Source organism: Amblyomma mixtum, chromosome 2, assembly GCF_055824585.1.
Source record: "Amblyomma mixtum isolate Tamu chromosome 2, ASM5582458v1, whole genome shotgun sequence".
NCBI lineage: Eukaryota > Metazoa > Arthropoda > Arachnida > Ixodida > Ixodidae > Amblyomma > Amblyomma mixtum.
The window spans coordinates 18,607,652-18,626,775 of NC_143013.1; the positions used below are offsets into that span (position 1 = coordinate 18,607,652).

A 19,124-nucleotide genomic window follows, 5' to 3' on the forward strand; every position below is an offset into this window, starting at 1 on the left:
CAATTTCCACCACCTGGGCTTCTTTAACATGCCCTGACATCGCACAGTACACGGGCCTCAATCATTTGGTCTCCATCGAAATGCGAACCCCGCGGCCGGAATCGAACCCGTATCTTTCGTGTCAGCAGCCGACCACCGTAACCACTTGAGCCACCGAGGCGTTTCAGTGGTCTACTGGTCAGCGTGCTGGAAAAATATTCAGGAATTATCACCGCATGTGAATGGTCGGCGGCTTATCCTATAGTCAGGCAGGTTACAATAAACGATAATTAATTCAGTCTGCGATTATTTCAGCCGACCGCAGGAGAACAGCACTGCCTCTCTGATGTAGCTCATGCAGCGCGCAGTGACCCGCACACTTCCCATACTTTTGGTTTCGTCAGCGCACGGAAGCTCGCTCTTTTCCGTCTCATGCGTCGCCGCTCGGTTTCCTCAGTGCATGTCTAGAACTATGGTCTCCAAAGCGTGTAATGCGTTCGAGTGAAATTTTCAGGCAGTGGCAGAGTGTAAAAGAGCATGTAAAACGAAGAGAATGAACTATATATGCCGGAACACCTCGAAATAAGGAGTAATGCATTACCCTATAGTCTACCGTCAGATGTTGGGGGCTAGCCTTCTGAATATCTTTCTGCTCATAATACTGTCCCGGGCTAGGAGAAGACGAAGCGGGCAGTGAAGTGGGCAGGAGCGCTTGTGCTATTATTGCCCGGGTGTACAGAGGGCAAAACGCTTTTCTAGTACATATTATCGGCGCGTTTTGGGCTGGACACGTGATACCTAGCGGTCTTGTCATGTTTAGTGTCTTGTCTCTCCTTCGTCCCTCTTCTGTCAGCGCTGCATGTTCAGGATCTAGCGATACATTTTGTTAAAAATGGTCTGGATGTAAGCATGTGCAGTGAAACTCATAAGATTTCATCGCCATTTTTTGCCTTCCTGGTCGCAGCGTCTTTGTGAGCTGAGGAACACACAATTCGGTCGTTTTAGGCATGTGTTTTGCCCTCTGCACTTCCGAGTGCCATGTTCCCGCAATTTCTACGCTCCCTGCGGCCTTGCTCAAGCGGCGTAAACACGCATATAGAACAAAAGCGGAAGTTACAAAGATCTAAGAATCATTGAGACTCGTTGAAAACGTGAGTACTGCAAGCAGAAATGAAAGGCGTTTACTGAGCTGTTGTTGCGAAAACACACGAAAGATCAGCAATTTTGGGCAATCGATTGAAAAAGGGTAACAAACATTTACCGCGTAACGAAATTGCTCGCCAAATCGGCGTGAAAAAAGTTTGGTCTCGGGATCTGAGTGATCGGCAAGAGTTCCAAATCGTGTCCCCAAAGGCCTCCGCATCCCCGTCGTGTATCGCGAAATGAGAAACTGCACTTCTTTCCGCTCTTTTCCGATTTCTTTCTGTTCATATCAGGCTCGGAGGTAGCGCAAGTGTATATTTGTATGAGCTCGTCCATGGAGTATTTCACTAATGCTAGCAATGCAGGACATCGGGTTCCTTCCTTCCTTCCTTCCTTCCTTCCTTCCTTCCTTCCTTCCTTCCTTCCTTCCTTCCTTCCTTCCTTCCTTCCTTCCTTCCTTCCTTCCTTCCTTCCTTCCTTCCTTCCTTCCTTCCTTCCTTCCTTCCTTCCTTCCTTCCTTCCTTCCTTCCTTCCTTCCTTCCTTCCTTCCTTCCTTCCTTCCTTCCTTCCTTCCTTCCTTCCTTCCTTCCTTCCTTCCTTCCTTCCTTCCTTCCTTCCTTCCTTCCTTCCTTCCTTCCTTCCTTCCTTCCTTCCTTCCTTCCTTCCTTCCTTCCTTCCTTCCTTCCTTCCTTCCTTCCTTCCTTCCTTCCTTCCTTCCTTCCTTCCTTCCTTCCTTCCTTCCTTCCTTCCTTCCTTCCTTCCTTCCTTCCTTCCTTCCTTCCTTCCTTCCTTCCTTCCTTCCTTCCTTCCTTCCTTCCTTCCTTCCTTCCTTCCTTCCTTCCTTCCTTCCTTCCTTCCTTCCTTCCTTCCTTCCTTCCTTCCTTCCTTCCTTCCTTCCTTCCTTCCTTCCTTCCTTCCTTCACTTTATCTCTCCTTCCTTCCTATAATTTCCTTTTTTTTTCTTGTCTTCTTTTCCTTTAAGGCAACAGCGATAAGGACCCCGTGACGCAAAAAAAAGCCGGTGTCGTGGTCCATGAGCGATACATCCCCACTGAAGCAACATATCTTGACAGAACTTCTTGTTGGACGAGGTAGGTGATCACTGTAAACATTTATCTGAGTTGCTGCGTGAGAAAGAAAAAGAAACTGTTACATCCAAATAGACAAGGGCGCTCAGAATTTTCATGCAAGTGCCACCATGCTGCATATTCTCAGGCTGTCGTCCCATGTTATCAAATAAAATGCTTCAGCGAAGTAGTCTAGTTCAGTGTGGCTGAAACCTGACATGGTTGCATGGCGATGTCCAAGTGAGTTTCCTAAAGTAAAAGAGCGGCATTACGCGACATTCGCCTGTGAAGATTTCCCTTCGCTGGATTTGCTTTCAAAATCAACGCTTCTCGGTGGTGCCTAATGTAAGCCCATTACTAACGGCGAGATTGAGGCGTCCAGAGCTGAGCCTTTGAATGGGCAACCGGCCAATGGCCGCTACCTTATACTCCTGGCGGCGGGGCAAGGAAGGCTATTCTCTCTCAGCGAGTGGCACCGAATGTAAGACACGTGCTCGAGGTTGCATCAGTCCCTGAATGAATGGTTGCGCATGCCTTAATGTATGCAAAACTACTGAATAGATGTGAAACGAGCAGAAAAAAAGAAGCGGAGAGTAAGAAACACAGTAACTAAAACAAACGGTAGAAGTTTGCTTTTTCCTTTTTTTTTCGCATACTTTAGACGGCCATCGTTTGTCTTGCTCAAAGACCTGGGGCGCTATGCTGGAAGGCCCGAGTTTGCTGAAACTCGGAATCTTCCCGAGCTCTGGCGACGCCTTCAGATGAGGGAACTAATGGTAGCAAGACAAAATCCCACCCTCGTCACGCCTCAAACTTCATTGGGTTATCTGGATATATTCCGTGATTTATCATCACATCGGCGCCACCTCATCGGCTTCTTGGGCGGTCTACAAAGAACGGGTCACGTGAGCCAACCGCCGGTGCACTTTTCATTTGTGTGTCGCTCCACCAAGAGCATTGCGTGTGCAAATAGACAAACGAGGCTTGTTGAATTTTATAATGCACTTAATACACCTTTATAAGCATTTTATAGTGTGCAAGATATGGATTTAAAGCGCTTTGGAGTGATTTATGCGTTATTAAATTTTGCTTTGTACCGCGAGGGAACGCTACCAACGCCCGCCATCAGCTGACCGCCAATGGCGACAAGGTACATGTGCAACGCTGTGAAGGCTACGGAAGTAGTCCGCAAAAAGATAATAAAGAGCGGTGTATCACTCCGCGCTGTTCTGTGGCCGTGTGGTCTAACGCGTCGCTCCGGAGAGTCGACAGGCAATGGGAGCGCGTGGGTTCAAATCCCGCATGGTGAAACTTTTTTATCTCACATTTTTTTTTTCATCGCAAGTTGAATTTCGCGTGACTTGAATGAGAAAACTCGTTTTGTTCAGAATCGCTTGAATATTATGCCGTGTTCTGAAATGAACTGCATGCATCTGTTCATTTCATGCATACCCCGTTAAAGGGCCACTGACCAGGGTCCGGACATTTTTGAAAAACAAGCCCACTGCATAGATGAGGCATCGAAGATAACCTCTGCAAAATACTAGAGCCATGCGCGCCCCGAAAAGCTGCGAAAATTCAAATCAAAGACCGTTCGTTCTTTCCTTCCTTCAAAAACGGGCCCGGCCCACTACTCTGCACCCCGCTGACGTCAAGGGGGGCTACTTTCGCTAAAGGCACTCCATTGGTGCATCGTTCTGACTGACGGGAGAAGGTTGGGCGTAGCCTTGGCGTCGCGTCGTCTGCACAACGCTTTCCGCAGCGCCTTCTGTTCTGGCTCATGCCTACAAACCCGCATGAAGGAACAAAAAAAAAAAAAACTGCGGAGGGAGCGTGCGGCGACAGCCTTGAACCCTAGCCATAAAAAGTAAAAAAACAGTAAAACTGAGGGAGTTGGCTCCGCTCCGCTCGTGAAACGGTGGGGAGGCCTAAAAGAAAATGAAAAGGTGGCTCGTTAACTGGGAATGACAAACAGATGTATGAAAGGATGCGCTCGCTAACAAGTCTAGGTGGTCGAGCCGATCGCGCCTCTCGATCGTTCAGTGTGCGGAGAAAATGCAAAAACCAAGAAAAGAATTCTATTGAAGGCGGGGCCATGACGTCGCCCTGTGACGCACTCCACAGACACCACGCCTCCGGCTTACACCGGAGAAGGAAGGGGTGATTTTGCCTTGCCGAGCCTACTCGACGAGGAGCGGGAGAGAAAAATTTCGAGGAGGGAATGGAAGGAGAGGAGGCTCGCTCAAAGTGAGGTAGAGAGTGTCTGCTGGCCGCGGGTGGGCAGGGGGCCTTTAATGTGAGCTGTCCGAAATTCGTTGTCAATGAGCTCGAACCGGCTTTTGGTGACTAGTGGCGGTTATCTTCCCGATTCTGCAGCATTGTGACTATACTTTTTAGATGCAAGTGAGAGGTTTGTGCGAAAGATGACATTCATTCGTCGGATTTAATTAATTAGCACAGTGGTGAGTGCTCTGCAGTGACCCGATTAACAAGTGGCCATCTGCAACTTTCGATTTCGCCGTTGCCGAGGAGCCCACTTTTTTTTTGTGGGCCTTTCTTGAGGTACCTGGCATGTTATGAATTGTTCTGTGGAACCGGTTAGGGACCGACTTTGGCACTGTGCTGTAGAGTAGCCCAAAGGACTTGGCGAGAACAATTATTTTTTACTGATTGCAATGTTCAATGCATAATGTACCTCCCTCGTGAAATAGTTGGCCTTCACCATGTCAGGGCTGGACTTCGAAGGGGCCTTTACGCCAATGTAGGTCCTGTGGACGCATCCCACGACGTCTGTGATGCCGCCGCGCAGAAGGAAACGCTCCTCAACATACGCACGCTCGGCCGCAGTCGTGGGCAAAGCGAGCCACCGCTTCTGCACAGCCGCGTCGATAAGCGCGTCGGAGACGTCCCTCACACAGCGGCTCACAGTGCTTTATTGGCGTCCAATAAAGCGGTCTGCGCCGACGCTCCCCTGGAAGCTCCCGGTCGCGAAGAACCGGAGGGCGCAGAGGACTTGCTCTTCGACCGAAAGCGAATGAAGCCGGAACGCACTCTCCGCAGGCGTGGGTCGTCGCCTAACTATTTACACAACCATCGTACCGATTTTTTGGAGAGGCGAAAATGTCGCTGGAATTCGTCGTCGGCCAAGGCAGTAAACGGGTCCAGCCGGCCGTACTGACATTTGCCGTCAGAGGAAGCGATTACCCAGGCTGCTGCTGCTGACGCCATGACAGTCCCGAGATGAATTCGGGGCACTTCACCGTTCACGAGTTTAGCTCCGAGTTCACCTGTCAATCAAAACCATTGGTCACGCCCCCGGCGTGCCGTACATAAATTATAGGCGTACGCGCTATGGGTGGGCCACTCCCAACATCCCTGCCGGCTACAGGTGTGCTGCGCGGCTGTGCTGATTGCTGACAGACATCGACGATGTTGACCATCGAAATATAACAGGCAAAACGGACGTCATCGCTGATAAATCTAAGCACCTCTGCGAAGGACACGCAATGTGGCGAAAGCCGTCGATTTCTTCGCTCGCATACCAAGATTGCACAACACTATAGCCTGTTGCAACCACGTAAGACACAGCACAACGCTGAACGCGCGTCACACCTGCTTGCAAGGCGTCAAACATGGAGCACGACGACGAACCGGTGCTTGGAGCGCGTCCTACTCCAACAACATCGAACCACAGGTGTTTGGCTTGGCCGTCCTTTCATCGGTGATAAAGCTCAGCATCAATGTGTCAAACACATCTGGGATCGACAAACGATCGCTGCTCCAGACCCAGTGCAATAAAGTGTTTGTAATTTCCAGCACGCAAGCACTGCGTACTTCACAACCGTAACACCTTTCTCTGTTATAAGTCAGATTCCATTATTACAAACAGGATCCCTCACCTGCGCGAATGTATTAATGCGGTATAAAACGGCTATCGACGCTAGTGACCAAACCAGTCCGCAAAACCTTGAAGTGCGCGACGTTAAGAAATACTACGCAGATACGCGCCCCACCCCCTTCAAAGCTTTTAGTCAGCGTCTGATGACATAGGATGAGTTGTGTCGCTGGGTAGCACGCTCTTCGCATCCGCAGTGCACTAAAGAGGCGTCATACACAACAGGCATACGTAATGAATCATTGAATAAAGCCAAACAGCAATTTTTTTTTTCTCACACCGCATCACAGCCGCTCGCACGGCCAATTTCTACCGCTGAGATTCGCCAAGAGCGTAGTAAAAGCAATGGTTGGCCATAGCGGGGTGCGGCAGCGGCCGTAGCAGCGGAGAGCTCCACCTGAGGTCGCTGCAGAAAGCAGCAGTGACGCAGGGGTGCAGTGAAGTTCAGCTTTTTGCTTTTGTTTATTATGCAAGCCAGAAGATGCATGACTGTTATATTTTGATATGCGACACAATAAAATATATTATCGCAATGGCCGAAAAATAAGACAGATTCAGGGTGTAGTAGTTGCCCAGTCTTTCCAGTCGAAGGCAGCGCTACCGGCGGCGTGTCAGCGCAGGAGCTCTCTCGTTTTCGACACGGTGAGCTGCCGCTCTAGTTCGTTTGCAAGCCACGCTGCAAGCAATGGCCTCAGTATCGCCTCTAGCGGTAGAAAGCGTCAAATCTTTGTCAATTTCCTAAAGCTATGCTTTTCAACAAAGCTTCAGTGGATTCAGATTTTAAAATACATTTGGAAATGAACAAAATGTTCATAATATTATCTGTTGCTTTTTAACGTATTCGAGAGAAGAGAAAGGGTTGATACAAGAGTGCACCTAGTGCGCACTGTTCGTCTTCGGAAATGGAGAGACAGATAGAGCCTGAAAGAGAAGACACGCCTTATGCACGCCTTTGACGCGCCCGAAAAGGCGTGTCAAACAGCTAGCGGTGAGTGTGCAGATAGATAGCAGAGAAGTCACGATTTCGCGATTGCTGATATGGCGCTGATAACTTCAGGTAGCGCTGCGGCCTGGTATTGCGCAGTGTATTGGGTTTGAAGTGTGAAACAGGCGCGCAGGGTGCGCTTGTATCGCATTTACGTGGCTTTATCTCTACATTTTATTGTCCGCTGCCTGCGCACGTTCCGCGCTATCTTCATTCACTGACTGCCGTCATCGCAAACTCGGATGAAACTCGGGCGAGCGCCAAACTCGGGCCTTCCGGCATAGCGCCCCTGACCAGGGGACTGCAAGGCGCAGCGCTCTCTACGTTGTGTATGCGCATACAATAAAGACTGATGCGCCGAGGTGATCTGCAGTGAGAGAACGGACGGCACATGACCGATTGTCAAGCTAGATTTCAAGAAAGATGTAAAGCTTCTGGGCCTTGGATACAGCGGCGTTCAGAGTAGCGTTCACGCAATCGTTGATGGATCGTGCCACACCCCCCGTATCATGCAAGATCTGGCTGGATTATCCATTAACACGCACAACGAAGAAAGGCAAAAGGAACAAGATATGAAAGCACCCGGCTTTCTCTTAACGTTGATCAAAGGATGGGAACGTGCCTAAACACCTCTCTCAAATGCTTTGCTAAAGAAAACGAATTGCCGCAATTGTATCGCAGTTCTCTAATGTGACGGTCTCAAGAAAACGTCTCACGTTCTTCGCTAACGTGGTAGACAAGATGGATCTCTTGAGGCAATATTACTTGGAAAAACTTCGAAAATGCCGCCCCGAACTCCAGCGCAAGCGACTACGATCCAGAGTTGAACGCCCGGGAAACTGACCGAAAGCGACAAAGGCCAGAGGGCCATGAGTCACGAGCTCGGGATGCGTATAGAGGATGAGGCAACGCTTCCAGCATCAGGCAGTGGGCGCTAATGAAGCGGAAGTCACCGGACGGGACAGACAGGTGGACCACGGTGGTGCTAGTCGGGAGTTTCAGCGCGCTTTAAAAACCAATCTGTTCGATTCTGTGCATTCAGGGAGCAACATATTTTCAAAGTTGCAGCGAACCCTAGCGGTAGCTGCATGATTAACCGCATCACTTATAAATAGCATCATAAGAAAGCGGGGTTAAACGACCAGGTAACGCGGAAATTCACTTTGTCATTGTTAGCCACGTGATTATATTTCTATATGTTTTTTGCGAACGTTTTCTGATTTGATTTGATTTAAGGCGGTTTTACGTCCCAACGCGACTCAGGCTATGAGAGACGCCGTAGCGAAGGGCGCCGGAAATTTCGGCCACCTGGGGTTCTTTAGCGTGCACTGACATCACACAGTACATGGACCTCTAGAATTTCGCCTCCACTGAAGTTCGACTGCCACGGCCGGGATCGAACCCGCGTCTTTTGGGTCAGCAACCGAGCGCCATAACCACTGAGCCACAGCGGCGGCTAATGTTTGCTACGTTCAAGGGTGAGTCAAGATAATATTCGACGAAAAAGGCAGCTTACATTGATTGGTGACTGGCAAGTGTCTGTGCCGCAGGAAGGGCATCGTAGCTGTTGGTTTCTCCACGAAGTTATTTGTTCACGATCCTAATCCAATCATCCGCTCGGCGTGCGCCAGGCGCTTTCACGCTTCTTTTTCGCTGAAACAGTGAATAGAAGCGGAAAGACGGGTGGTTCTCCCGGTTGAATAGAACGCTTGATAAAAGGCAAAGATAGACTGGGAAGACGAAGGGGAAGTTTCTCCCCAGACGCAGTTCCTGAAATTCGATTAACTCCTCCCTCTGCCACGGTTTCTGATGCTTGCGGCCTTTTCTACTTGACAGAGTGACTCTATCGGCCAAAGATTGTAGGAAATGAAGAACGCGAGATCTTCCTGATGCCCTGTTAGAGAACGAGCGACAAGCGGGAAGGAATTTCTGCGCGCGAACTCATGGCCCGTCAGCTGGTGAAGAAATCTGGATCGCACTTTCCTGCGTCATTTTTTCTACATTCTTAGAAGTGAAAGAATACTAAAAACTCCTCTGTTCCCATATTCCGCTCATCGCCACACTTCTATTAAGCCAGAAAGCAGCCACACCCGTTGCAGGAATAGGTGTGGTCTGTGTGCTACGAAGCATTTAGAAAGAAACCATGGCTGAGCGAGAAATCTAACCACGGAACTTAGGAACTTGTTGGCTGAGAGCCGGGTAAAATACCCCTCGGCCACCGGTGAAGCGGTTACACATGCTTCACTTTGAATCTTGCGGTTGCTTTCTCCGTAGTTTCCGAAATTCAGTGATCGAAGTGGCCAGACATATCAGCCTAAATTTACAAATCACTGCGGCACAGCTCACCAGACGATCAAACAAGACAGACAAAAGCTGCGCGTTGCAACAAAACTTTCGCTCGGAAGCAGTTTCATGGAGTAAGGAATGGTGAAAGTTCCCGCTTCGTGAACATCATGGAGGAAGGGATAAGACAACTGACCACTGGCGTCCTCTCACATATTTCACTTCAGCAAAAAAGCAAGAGAAGCTTCACTTACTCTCACGTCGAGATCTGAGATCGTACTAGCACGGCGGCATAAAGTATTTGCAGGGCTGTTTCGCGGCGACTCGCAAGTTTTCACGCTGATTTATCGCAAGCGTTTCCCTTGAGCTGTAGAATCGGCCGTTTCTGCGAAGTCTTATTCCTCGGAAGGCCGCTGTTTTGAAATAAAAGCCCAAAACGTGAAGGTGCCCTAGTGAGGTGCATAATTTTTTTCACCTAACGACGGAGCTCTTTTTTTTTTTTCTTCAGGGCCTTTGACACTTAAGAGGCGGGCTTTTCTCAAAGCAAGTCCAGGATTCTTGGACATCATTTCTAGTGGTGAGGTAACCATGGAATATTGTAAGGCAGTGCTATGAAATTATTGAAGGTAATGATCAATTCTTCCGTAAAAGTTTTCTATCCATCGCTCGCATCAGGTAGTTAGGACTGCCATAGAAAACCAATGGCGAATGTTTTTGACCACAGCAAAAACGTTAATAGCAAACAAATGTAAGGCTGCCAAGGAAAAATCTGCGGATATATTGATTGTTTTAGTGGAATCATACTATATATGACAAAATTATGTTCATAAACAATTCCCCCTTGAAAAATGCGCTCGTCCAGAATTTCTTGATGTATTATGCACGCAGGTTCATGCCGTCAACAACCCATTGTCAAATTTTATTCACTTCGTACACTCACGTTCCAAATGGCTGCCATAAATGAGAAAGTTCCAAGGCTGGCGTAAACGTTATGGATTCAAGGGATGATGCCCTTAAAACTTCGATTTTATAGCTTGGGCGCTTTCAATAAAAAGAAAAACTAACTGGAGAGGCTTTCGCTTATACTGTTCTCTAAGCTGTTCGCCGGGAGCTTTAACAGCCCTTCATATCGAAAACTTTACGACCTTCAGACGTTTTGACACTATTACGGGCGTGTATCACCCTTGCCTTAGAAACTCCTTAAAAATATAACACAAAATTTTAACTTGACAACTCAGCATATTGGGCCATGCGTCGGAACATATATCTGTTGTGCAGGTCAGTGAACTCCAGTTATTGTTGTCTTATATCCACTCGCGCTTTTGATACCCTCATAAATCGTCCTACACATTTTTGTTGCAGCGGACGCAATAGTGCGAGGAATCATCTTTAACCAGTTCGCTAACGAGACTTTAGGTGGTGATGGAGCGAGAAACTGTCCTGATGTTAGCGCTGCTTCGTTCAAGGTTCAGTTACATAACACTGCATTGAGTCTTCAACAGCGTGAGTCATTTTTCAGCCGATGCAAGCACGCCTGTTCACTACATCGTCATGCAGCATGATTAGCTGTTGCGTAAGACAAAGTTATGGATACTCTCCCAGGCTATGATTTACTTTTATGTTGTGATGTTTTCTGCACGCTAACCCCTTTAATTTAGAAGAAAAAAAAGCGGGCGTCCCTCATACAGGAACTACGGGTGGCTCGTTCGAGGGGCTCATACGAGAACTGCATTGAATAATACAGAGCCAATTTCTGCATGAAAAACGTATGCATCAATATCAAAATTTATAATAACTTGATATGAAATCATATGTATTGTATGAAAATTGGATTCTATATGAAATGATATATTGGACGCGTTCAGAAAATACCCTTAAATATGAGTACAGATTTTCGTATATATCTACATTTTACAGTCTATGCTCTCGTAGCTCTATACAAAGCATTTCAAAAAGGCTGATAATAAAATTTTTTTTTACTGCAAGTTCACGGCAACGAAGCTGTTTCTACCATAAACATGAAGCATTTCGTATCAACCAAGGACGTGAGTCACGTGTTTGTCCACCGAATGAAAGCAGTTAACAGATATCGTTGCGTGCGCCTGTCCTCCGCAACAGTCATGGTGAGAGTCGCGGGGTGGAGAGCTTGCGAGCTACTTTCATCGGAATTTTTAATGAGTGGTGTTGTACGTTTGCTCACTGTCGACATCTAGTGCCGCTGAGTGTCGGGCACTTCATAAAATTATACTTGGATATGTACTATCAGCGTCAACTGAAACGCGAACAAGCCAATTGAAACGCGAACAGCACAACTCGCAGATATTATTCTAGGGAGGCAAAATACATGAGCAGTTCATTTCCCCATCGATGCCGGAAAGACCGCTCTTCTGAAATGTTAATAGCCCACGCCTGTATTTCATCTCCAGCCTCTAATATGCTTGATTTTTTGTGCTCGAATTCCAGTTTTTTTTGTTCGCGTTTTATTTTACGCTGATAGTAAAACTTCTGGGCCACCACACACTGTCTCCGCGACAAGAAAATATAGCATTTTTAAAGATTTTTTCTACCTACACAAAAGGTTAATGCTGCGATAGTATTAGTAGAGCAATAATTTTGATGTCTCTAATTTCTTTCATAAAGTAAAACAATTAAATTGATAATAATTGGTCACGACGAAAGGGAAGATGCAGTAACTATCTCAATCTCGGTGGATACCAAACCATTGCAGCATCGCTTTCTCTCTTTCTTTACTTCCCAACCTTCCCCTCTTCCCACAAGGGGCGCTGGGGGAGATCAAAAGGAGCTGTTGCTCCTTTCATTTCCTCAAAACAAATCTATCATGTGTGAGGGGAGGAACGAATGCGGCACTGAAAGGACGGAGAGAGAAAGAGACGTCATAGTAAAGGGTTCCGGAAGAATTTCGACCACGGGGTTCGTCAACCTGTACTGGCATCGAACAGCACAAGGCTTCATTCTGCGTCTCGCTTCATTCGAAACACAGCCGCCACTGCCAAAATTTAATCCCGTCTCATTGACGCTCAAAAGCCGAACGATGTAACCACTTCGACACAGCAGTGGGTGAAACATTAAGGCAGTGATTTCATGTACTGCTGTGATTGGTTGGCGCAGCAATAGAGCACTCTTTGCGCCATGGCCTGCTGCTGCCAACTGCCTTTTATTTAAGTTGAATCAACTTGTAGGCGAGATCGTCTTTGACGATGCATCAAAACTACTGCATTTATTGTCTTCAAAAACTTGTGGTTTGTCATGGTGACATTACATTTCCCTGTTAAATACGCGATAACATTATTCTGTTTCTGTGGGCTCTTTTATTAACGCAGCTTTGGTCTCCTGAAGAAGAGTGCAATTCGTTCTTTAGTTTTAGGTTGCGTGTGTTGTTCAACCATGCTATTTGGGCCTAAGAAAACATTTCATCTTATAGCTTAATTTTTGTGCAATGTTCGAGACGTGAAACTAACTCGCGGCACTTCGTAAAGGGAGCACATGAACTGATGGCGTTTTTAGAAACGTTGCCTGGGCACGTTGAACGATCACGTAGGAATGCAGCTTTCCGAACTAAGGCCCCGTCGAAGTATACTAATGCGCTGTGAAAGCTTTAAACAAAAACAGTGAGCGTGCGACAGCTCAATGCCCGTTTACCTAAATGTCGTAGGATAGTGTCGTTTATATTTCCGAAGGAATTTTGTTTTTAATATCCGCACGCTGCTTATCTCGTGCTCTTAGCAAAACGTGCCAGAAATAAACTGTCTTTTGGAAGACCAGCCGGCCCGATATAGTCCGCACTTTCCCATTGCAGGAAGAGTGTGCGCAAAAAGTGCGGACCTGCTCGTGCGAAGCCGTATGGTTTATGGTGCTTTAGCCTCCTTAAGCCTTAACCTTTAGAAATGTATTAAACATTGCATTGCATGAGATTAAGAATTTTGCAGGGATAGGGTGGCCGCAACTGGCAAAGGACAGGGTTAAATGGAGGGACATGGGAAAGGCATTTGCCCTGCAGTGGGCGTAGTCAGGCTGATGATGATGATGAAAATAGTGCTTTGTGACAGTTGTGGTCGCTGAGCACTGCGACACAATTGCAGTTCTGAAAGCTTCGAGTGCAATTATTGACTGCTGCTGTGGGTATCTGCACGAACAAGGGACATTAAGTGGTCTAACACAGGAGTTCTTAGAAAGCGCTGTTTATTAGCGCTGCCACTATAAATCACACCTGGATCCGTTCGTTCTCAAATGGAAGCTTCGCATAGCACTTGTCAGTGAGTCACGGCGCCACTACAGCGTATATAACAGGCTTTATCGTCCTTTGTAAATGTACGGCGCCGCAGGAGGAACACGGTACGCACTAAAGCCGCAGTTAGCGTGTAGGTATTAAAAAGAAAGAGGCCTGATGAAATTCCTAATCCCAACGCTTGTCAAGCATAAAGATGGTGCAGTCGTCGCTCAGGCAGAATTTGTGCCAGGACAGTGCTTTACTGCATTTGTGAATCTCTCATGCACTGAAACAAGCTTCTTACTGAGCATGCAACGTCATATGGACTACCGTTTGCGTCAGCTATTCCAGTAAGCTTTGTCGGGAACATAGGTCAAATGCGACACGCCGCCAACGCACTCCAGCGTTCGTTATTCGCGAGCTCCGGACAAACATGCTACGAGCTGCGCAAGCGAAACTAAAGGTAAGCGGATCACTCCACTGGGAGATAAGTGCGCAGATGTGCGACCTAGTGAAAATGCAGAGGTAATGCAGGCTCTCGCGCTACAGCGCATAGCATCCGCGCGAAAGGCCTCGCAAAGAGAGTTCGGCCTCTTTCCTGGGGCTCGGGCCACAAAATCGTATTCTCTTCGGAGGTGAGCAGTACCTCGTCTTCTGGTTGAAGCACCGCAGTTTGTAAATGCGGCACAGAGCAACGCAGAGTTAGAAACAGAAAACGCGAAGAACAAGGCAGGGAAATGCTTTCACGAGAGCCCACTACACCTCTTATACCTGAGGATAGGTTCCCCTTCAGCGAATCCCTTCTCTTCAAAGAACTGTTTAAGGCGTATAGAAGCAACAGGATTGCGTGCGTCCCAGTATTGTGTAGAAAACAATCGTTCACGCCCTTGATGTTGCGTCTAAAAATGGGGTGCACACTAGGGTTTGCAGCAGTCTCCAATCTTTAGCGTGTAAAGCCTCATCGTTATCGGCTTTCAAAGAAAGCTGAAGACACGCCAAGTGATAGCAGCACGAAGAGCTCGAAAGGAGGCTAGAGACTGAAGCCTCCCCTGCTTTGCAGTGAAAGCTGCTTTTCTCCGCGCTAAAAGCCCTTTAACCACTTCTCCCGTTACCTCAAAGTATGGCTTATACCGCACATTTTGTCAAGTCCAGTTTTTTTCGACACCATATAACTGGAAGGCAACTGTGGAACATTGTAAGATATTGTAGTGAACATATTAATGGAAATGATCTACTCTTTCCGGTGCGTAGCAAAATCTTCCTTTTAAAGTTCGTCCTGCGCCCACACCTGCCGAAGAAAACCAAAGGGGTGTGTTTTTAATAAAAAATAACAGAAAAAGACAAGTGCTCTCAGGAGGGATACATTGATTCATTGGTTATTGTAGTGCTATCTTACTGTTTGCGAAAACAATGCGTTCATGAACAATTTATGTTTTATAAATGTGCTTGTCGAGAATTTCTGGGCGTAAAACTTTTAAAAACGCTCTTTTTTATTTCCGGCATTGCGAGAATTTCCTTTATACTTTAGGTGTGAGCTCTAGACCAACTAGAAAAGTTTTTTTGGCGCTCGCGTGCTATCCACTCACTACGGTCGATGTTCAACAAATCCCCACCCGTCCTTAAGGATGGGCGGCAGAACTGCGTATTGCGCTCGCATTTTGTTACGCCTGCTTCTTTCTCCGCAACGCCGCCCGCTTTTAGTCACACAAACTGCAGCCAGGCACACACAGCTGCTACTTCAGAAGTTCTTTTCCCATGCCACCAGGGAACTACGCAAACCGGGATTAATGGAAAAGTCGATCTCTTTCCGAAGAAAGCTTAGCCGGCAAATTGTTCATCCTCAAATTCCCCATAGTTTTACAAACCATTTCTCACTCAGCCTTGCGAGCGCTTCTCTTTCAGTTCGTCGAATATAAAGAAACGACGAATCTAATATAAAAGATAAGCATCGGCCGGGGCCGCCTGAGTTCTGGCAGAAAAACCCTCTTTCTCACTCTCATCTTTCCCCCTTAGTGGTTCGCTCGAAAGGCGCCGGAGTGCATCCGACTTGGGTTGTTTATCACGCTGCCGGGTATGAAAGCTGCGTTATCTTCGTTCACGCTTTCTTCTTTGTCTTTGCTTTTGCTGGCTGAAGGGCGGCAAGTACGCGGCGCCCCGGCTGCTTCGAACACAAGAAGAGTTCGGGTGCCATTATTATCGCACTCTATTTTCTTCTTTACATGCCTTGGAGAAGTTCCTCTTTTTGCGCCTGCATTGTCATGATCGATTTTTCCAACAACATTACAATAATTTGTCCGGTACTCGGATCCGTGCGTTAAAAAAATTGCGAAAATCGCAGTGAGAATAGTAATTCGCAGCAATTGAAACGCAACGGCGGCCTAGTGGTCTGAGCATCCGCCTCATATGCGGGATGTGCGAGGTTCGATCCCCAGTGTCGCCGGGTACTCACCGACGATGCAGTAAGTACAAGCCTTTTCCTGCCTGATGTTCGGCTTCTTTAGGGTGAAATGCTTCGGAAACTGGTCTTTGACCCCACCTTGAGTACAGGAAAAAACATTGTGTCATGGCGCTCGTTGGCCACAGATGCCCTAGAGTCATAAAAATTTATTATCACCATCATCAACTCGCAGCAGTTGACATAGCGGTACACTGGGGCTCAATTTTCGACAATCACGTATAATGCTGGAGATTTTAGAACATTTTCTCAGAAACCTGCAAGCCTATCGAAAGTGAAAAACAAGGAAAATGTTCTGCACTGGTTTTAGAACTTCATGTTGAATGTTGCGTGAAAATTTTGTTTGTTCAGTCAAAGAAAACGGTCTTCAAAGCCAATTTTCGAAAATTAAGCTCTAGTGCTCCATACATAACGTAGAAGCCACTAGCACAGACAGAAACTAAAAAGGTCTACCCAAGAGTTACATCTAGCGATCACTGCTTTTTAAAGCATGATCAATATTCCGAGCGGAAGGTGTAGGAAGAGTGAAACCAGGTGCAAGATATGGAACAAAATCCTCCTATCTCTTTCATTCCGTGAAAAAGAAAACCTAAAAAACAAGGAAAAGGGCCAATTGCACTCCATGTGCATATCGATGTCGTGATTGTAATTTTGATATTTTCTCCCTCTAATCTAAGTCGGTGCTCTCAGCTTTTATGCGAATCTTTATCTCAGACGATGGCAAGCCCCCTGAGGCTTTCCCCTGCATTTTTCAATTGAAGAAGAAAAGCAATCAGGGAATACTTGCAGCATATAAATGCGGAAGAAAATACGCCACTTTTGGAAGCCATATAAAGTGAGTCAATGCGAGTAAAGAGCTTGGACAAAGCGTCTCATCTTTTGTAAGCTAGAGAGTGCAGTTGCTTTTCCTTTATTATTTCTCCTGTCCCGGCCCACAAGAAGAAGTACGGAAAAGAAGCAATCAATCTCACGATTACCTGGATGATTCTTTCCTTTCGCACAATGCTGGGTGGGAGCCCCATTTTGCCCGTCGATTTCGTCTCAAGACACACGCAATTCAGGTTTCGCAACGAAATTGTACGCGCGTATCCGGTGGCGCGGGCACGCCTTGCCATTTCTGCGGCGCGGTTCGAAAGATGCACGCCCCAGCCTATACACTTATTCTCGCTAAAACTGTGCAGTCTTTCGAGTTTCCAGGTGCGGTGTAAGCAAATCAGGGATCGAAATGACGAAGCTGGTCGCTCGGGAGAATTGCTTGAACTATAGCCGACATCTTTGCCGTCATGGTATAGACCATCATTATACGCCAACGCATGTGCGCTGCTCAATCACGAGGCTCTCGTACATGCTCGGAGATTTTCGATTATGTACACGACCCGGAAACGTGAGATGTAGCTTCCACAACACTGCACGGTAAGATAATGCGTGGCTGCTTCGAGTGAGGCCCGTCTCCGATGATAGGGTACGCGCGCGGTGCGAAGGAGCGAGTCGCTTGGAAAGAGCAGTAATGCTAATGCTTCAGAAAAAACGGCCCAGAATTGCGATCAGCGTAGCGATTTTCAAAGAAGCGCGGGTTTCCACTAGTGCTCAAGTTTTGCGTTAAAGTTCGAATGATTATTATGAAGAAAACGACGCAGTAGTAGTAGCCAGAGGTGTTTCGATGCATACACGTTTGTTTTCATTTAGTGCTACATAAATATAAACTCAATCACTAGCACAGTGCGATTTATTTTGATTACCTGAAATCTCGAAGGGAATTATATAAAAAAATGACTACAGGACTGCACGTAATATTGCCTGCTAAAGATCAATGACTAAAATCCTAAGCTATAAAACGTGATTTAATATGTACATGAAATAGGCCCTAAACTATCCGAAAGGCTTTCCAGGCGCCTAAAAGGTACCCAAGAGATATTTGTGATTTAGGCTTGAGAAATGTCAGCGTGAGAAGAGAACCGGATGTCTGCTATCAATATAAGGGTGTTTTGAGATGCGGGGCCTAAATGCTTCCCCTCGTCGGCACAACCAAAGTTTGGCTTAGATTTGTATATTGGCTCTTTCAGAAGCACTTTTACTTTTTTTCTCTCGAAATAAAATTTGAAGTTAGTAATCGGAGCTTATACCGTATAGTTTCCCTGCCTGTGTTACGCTATGTTAACAAGAGTGAGCACCAATTCGCCCACTTTTCTGTTCGTCGTAAAAATTGGTCTATCGTGTACGTGCTGAGCTTGTCTTGTTTTTTATTTAAAGGAGCTTGCATACTTACGCTTTTACGCTCACTACACGGAAGATGGTCGCCGACGTTATTCCTTAGATAATAATTTAGGGTTATTTGTTTGCCGAGTAACCAGGATGAAGAGGGGGAGTCTGCGCTGCGGGGGTTTCTCTCGCGAAGCAAATAAATTGGTTTAAAGAATAAATTTGCGCAAACAACACGACACAAGAGGAGAAGAGAGACGAGCGCAAACTTGCACCTGAATTGAAGGAGAACTGAATCTATCCGAGGAACTAAATAGCGCCGGCGAAGAGCTACCGGTGCACAACACGTGTAAGAAAATACACAGGCATGGTCAACCCCACTGCCAAAATCACATCAACAGCGAAACACCACTGAAATGATCCATTAGACGACATTGCTGTGTACAAAACCGAAGTGGTTATGGCGCTCGGATGCTGACTCCAAAGACGCGGGTTGGACCCCGGCCGCGGCAGTCCAATTTCGATGAGAGCGAAATTTAGAGGCCCGTGTACTGTGCGATGTCGGCACACGTTAAAAAACCCCAGGTGGTCGATATTTCCGGAGCCCTTCACTACGGCGTCCCTCATAGCCTGACTGACTTTCGGACGTAAACACCTACAAATCAAACCAAACCCGAACGAGAAAAAATGGTAGCAAATACTACAGCTGCATCAGCATCAGCTACAAAACTACACCATGCCAAAATACAAGTACTTTCAAAAAGCTTTCAGGCAAAGAAATCTCTTCAGTGCAAGTAACAAATAAAAAAAGCCAAATTTTTTGAGCCACAGGGCCAAAGGTAATCACGTTTCTGAAATTCTATAAACTGATGCGGCTATCACTAACGACC

At 46.8% G+C, this 19,124-nt stretch overlaps 1 protein-coding gene across 1 annotated transcript in view; it reads left to right on the plus strand.

Annotated features, from left to right (window-relative positions):
• The window catches only part of LOC149358578 (uncharacterized), a 95,219-nt gene that overhangs the window by 13,265 nt on the left and 62,830 nt on the right, over positions 1 to 19,124 (plus strand). The window contains exon 2 of the mRNA XM_089568864.1: positions 2,105 to 2,213. Within this exon, the coding sequence (XP_089424990.1) occupies positions 2,156 to 2,213 (58 nt within the window). The 5' untranslated portion in view covers positions 2,105 to 2,155. The remainder of the gene's footprint in view (positions 1 to 2,104; positions 2,214 to 19,124) is intronic.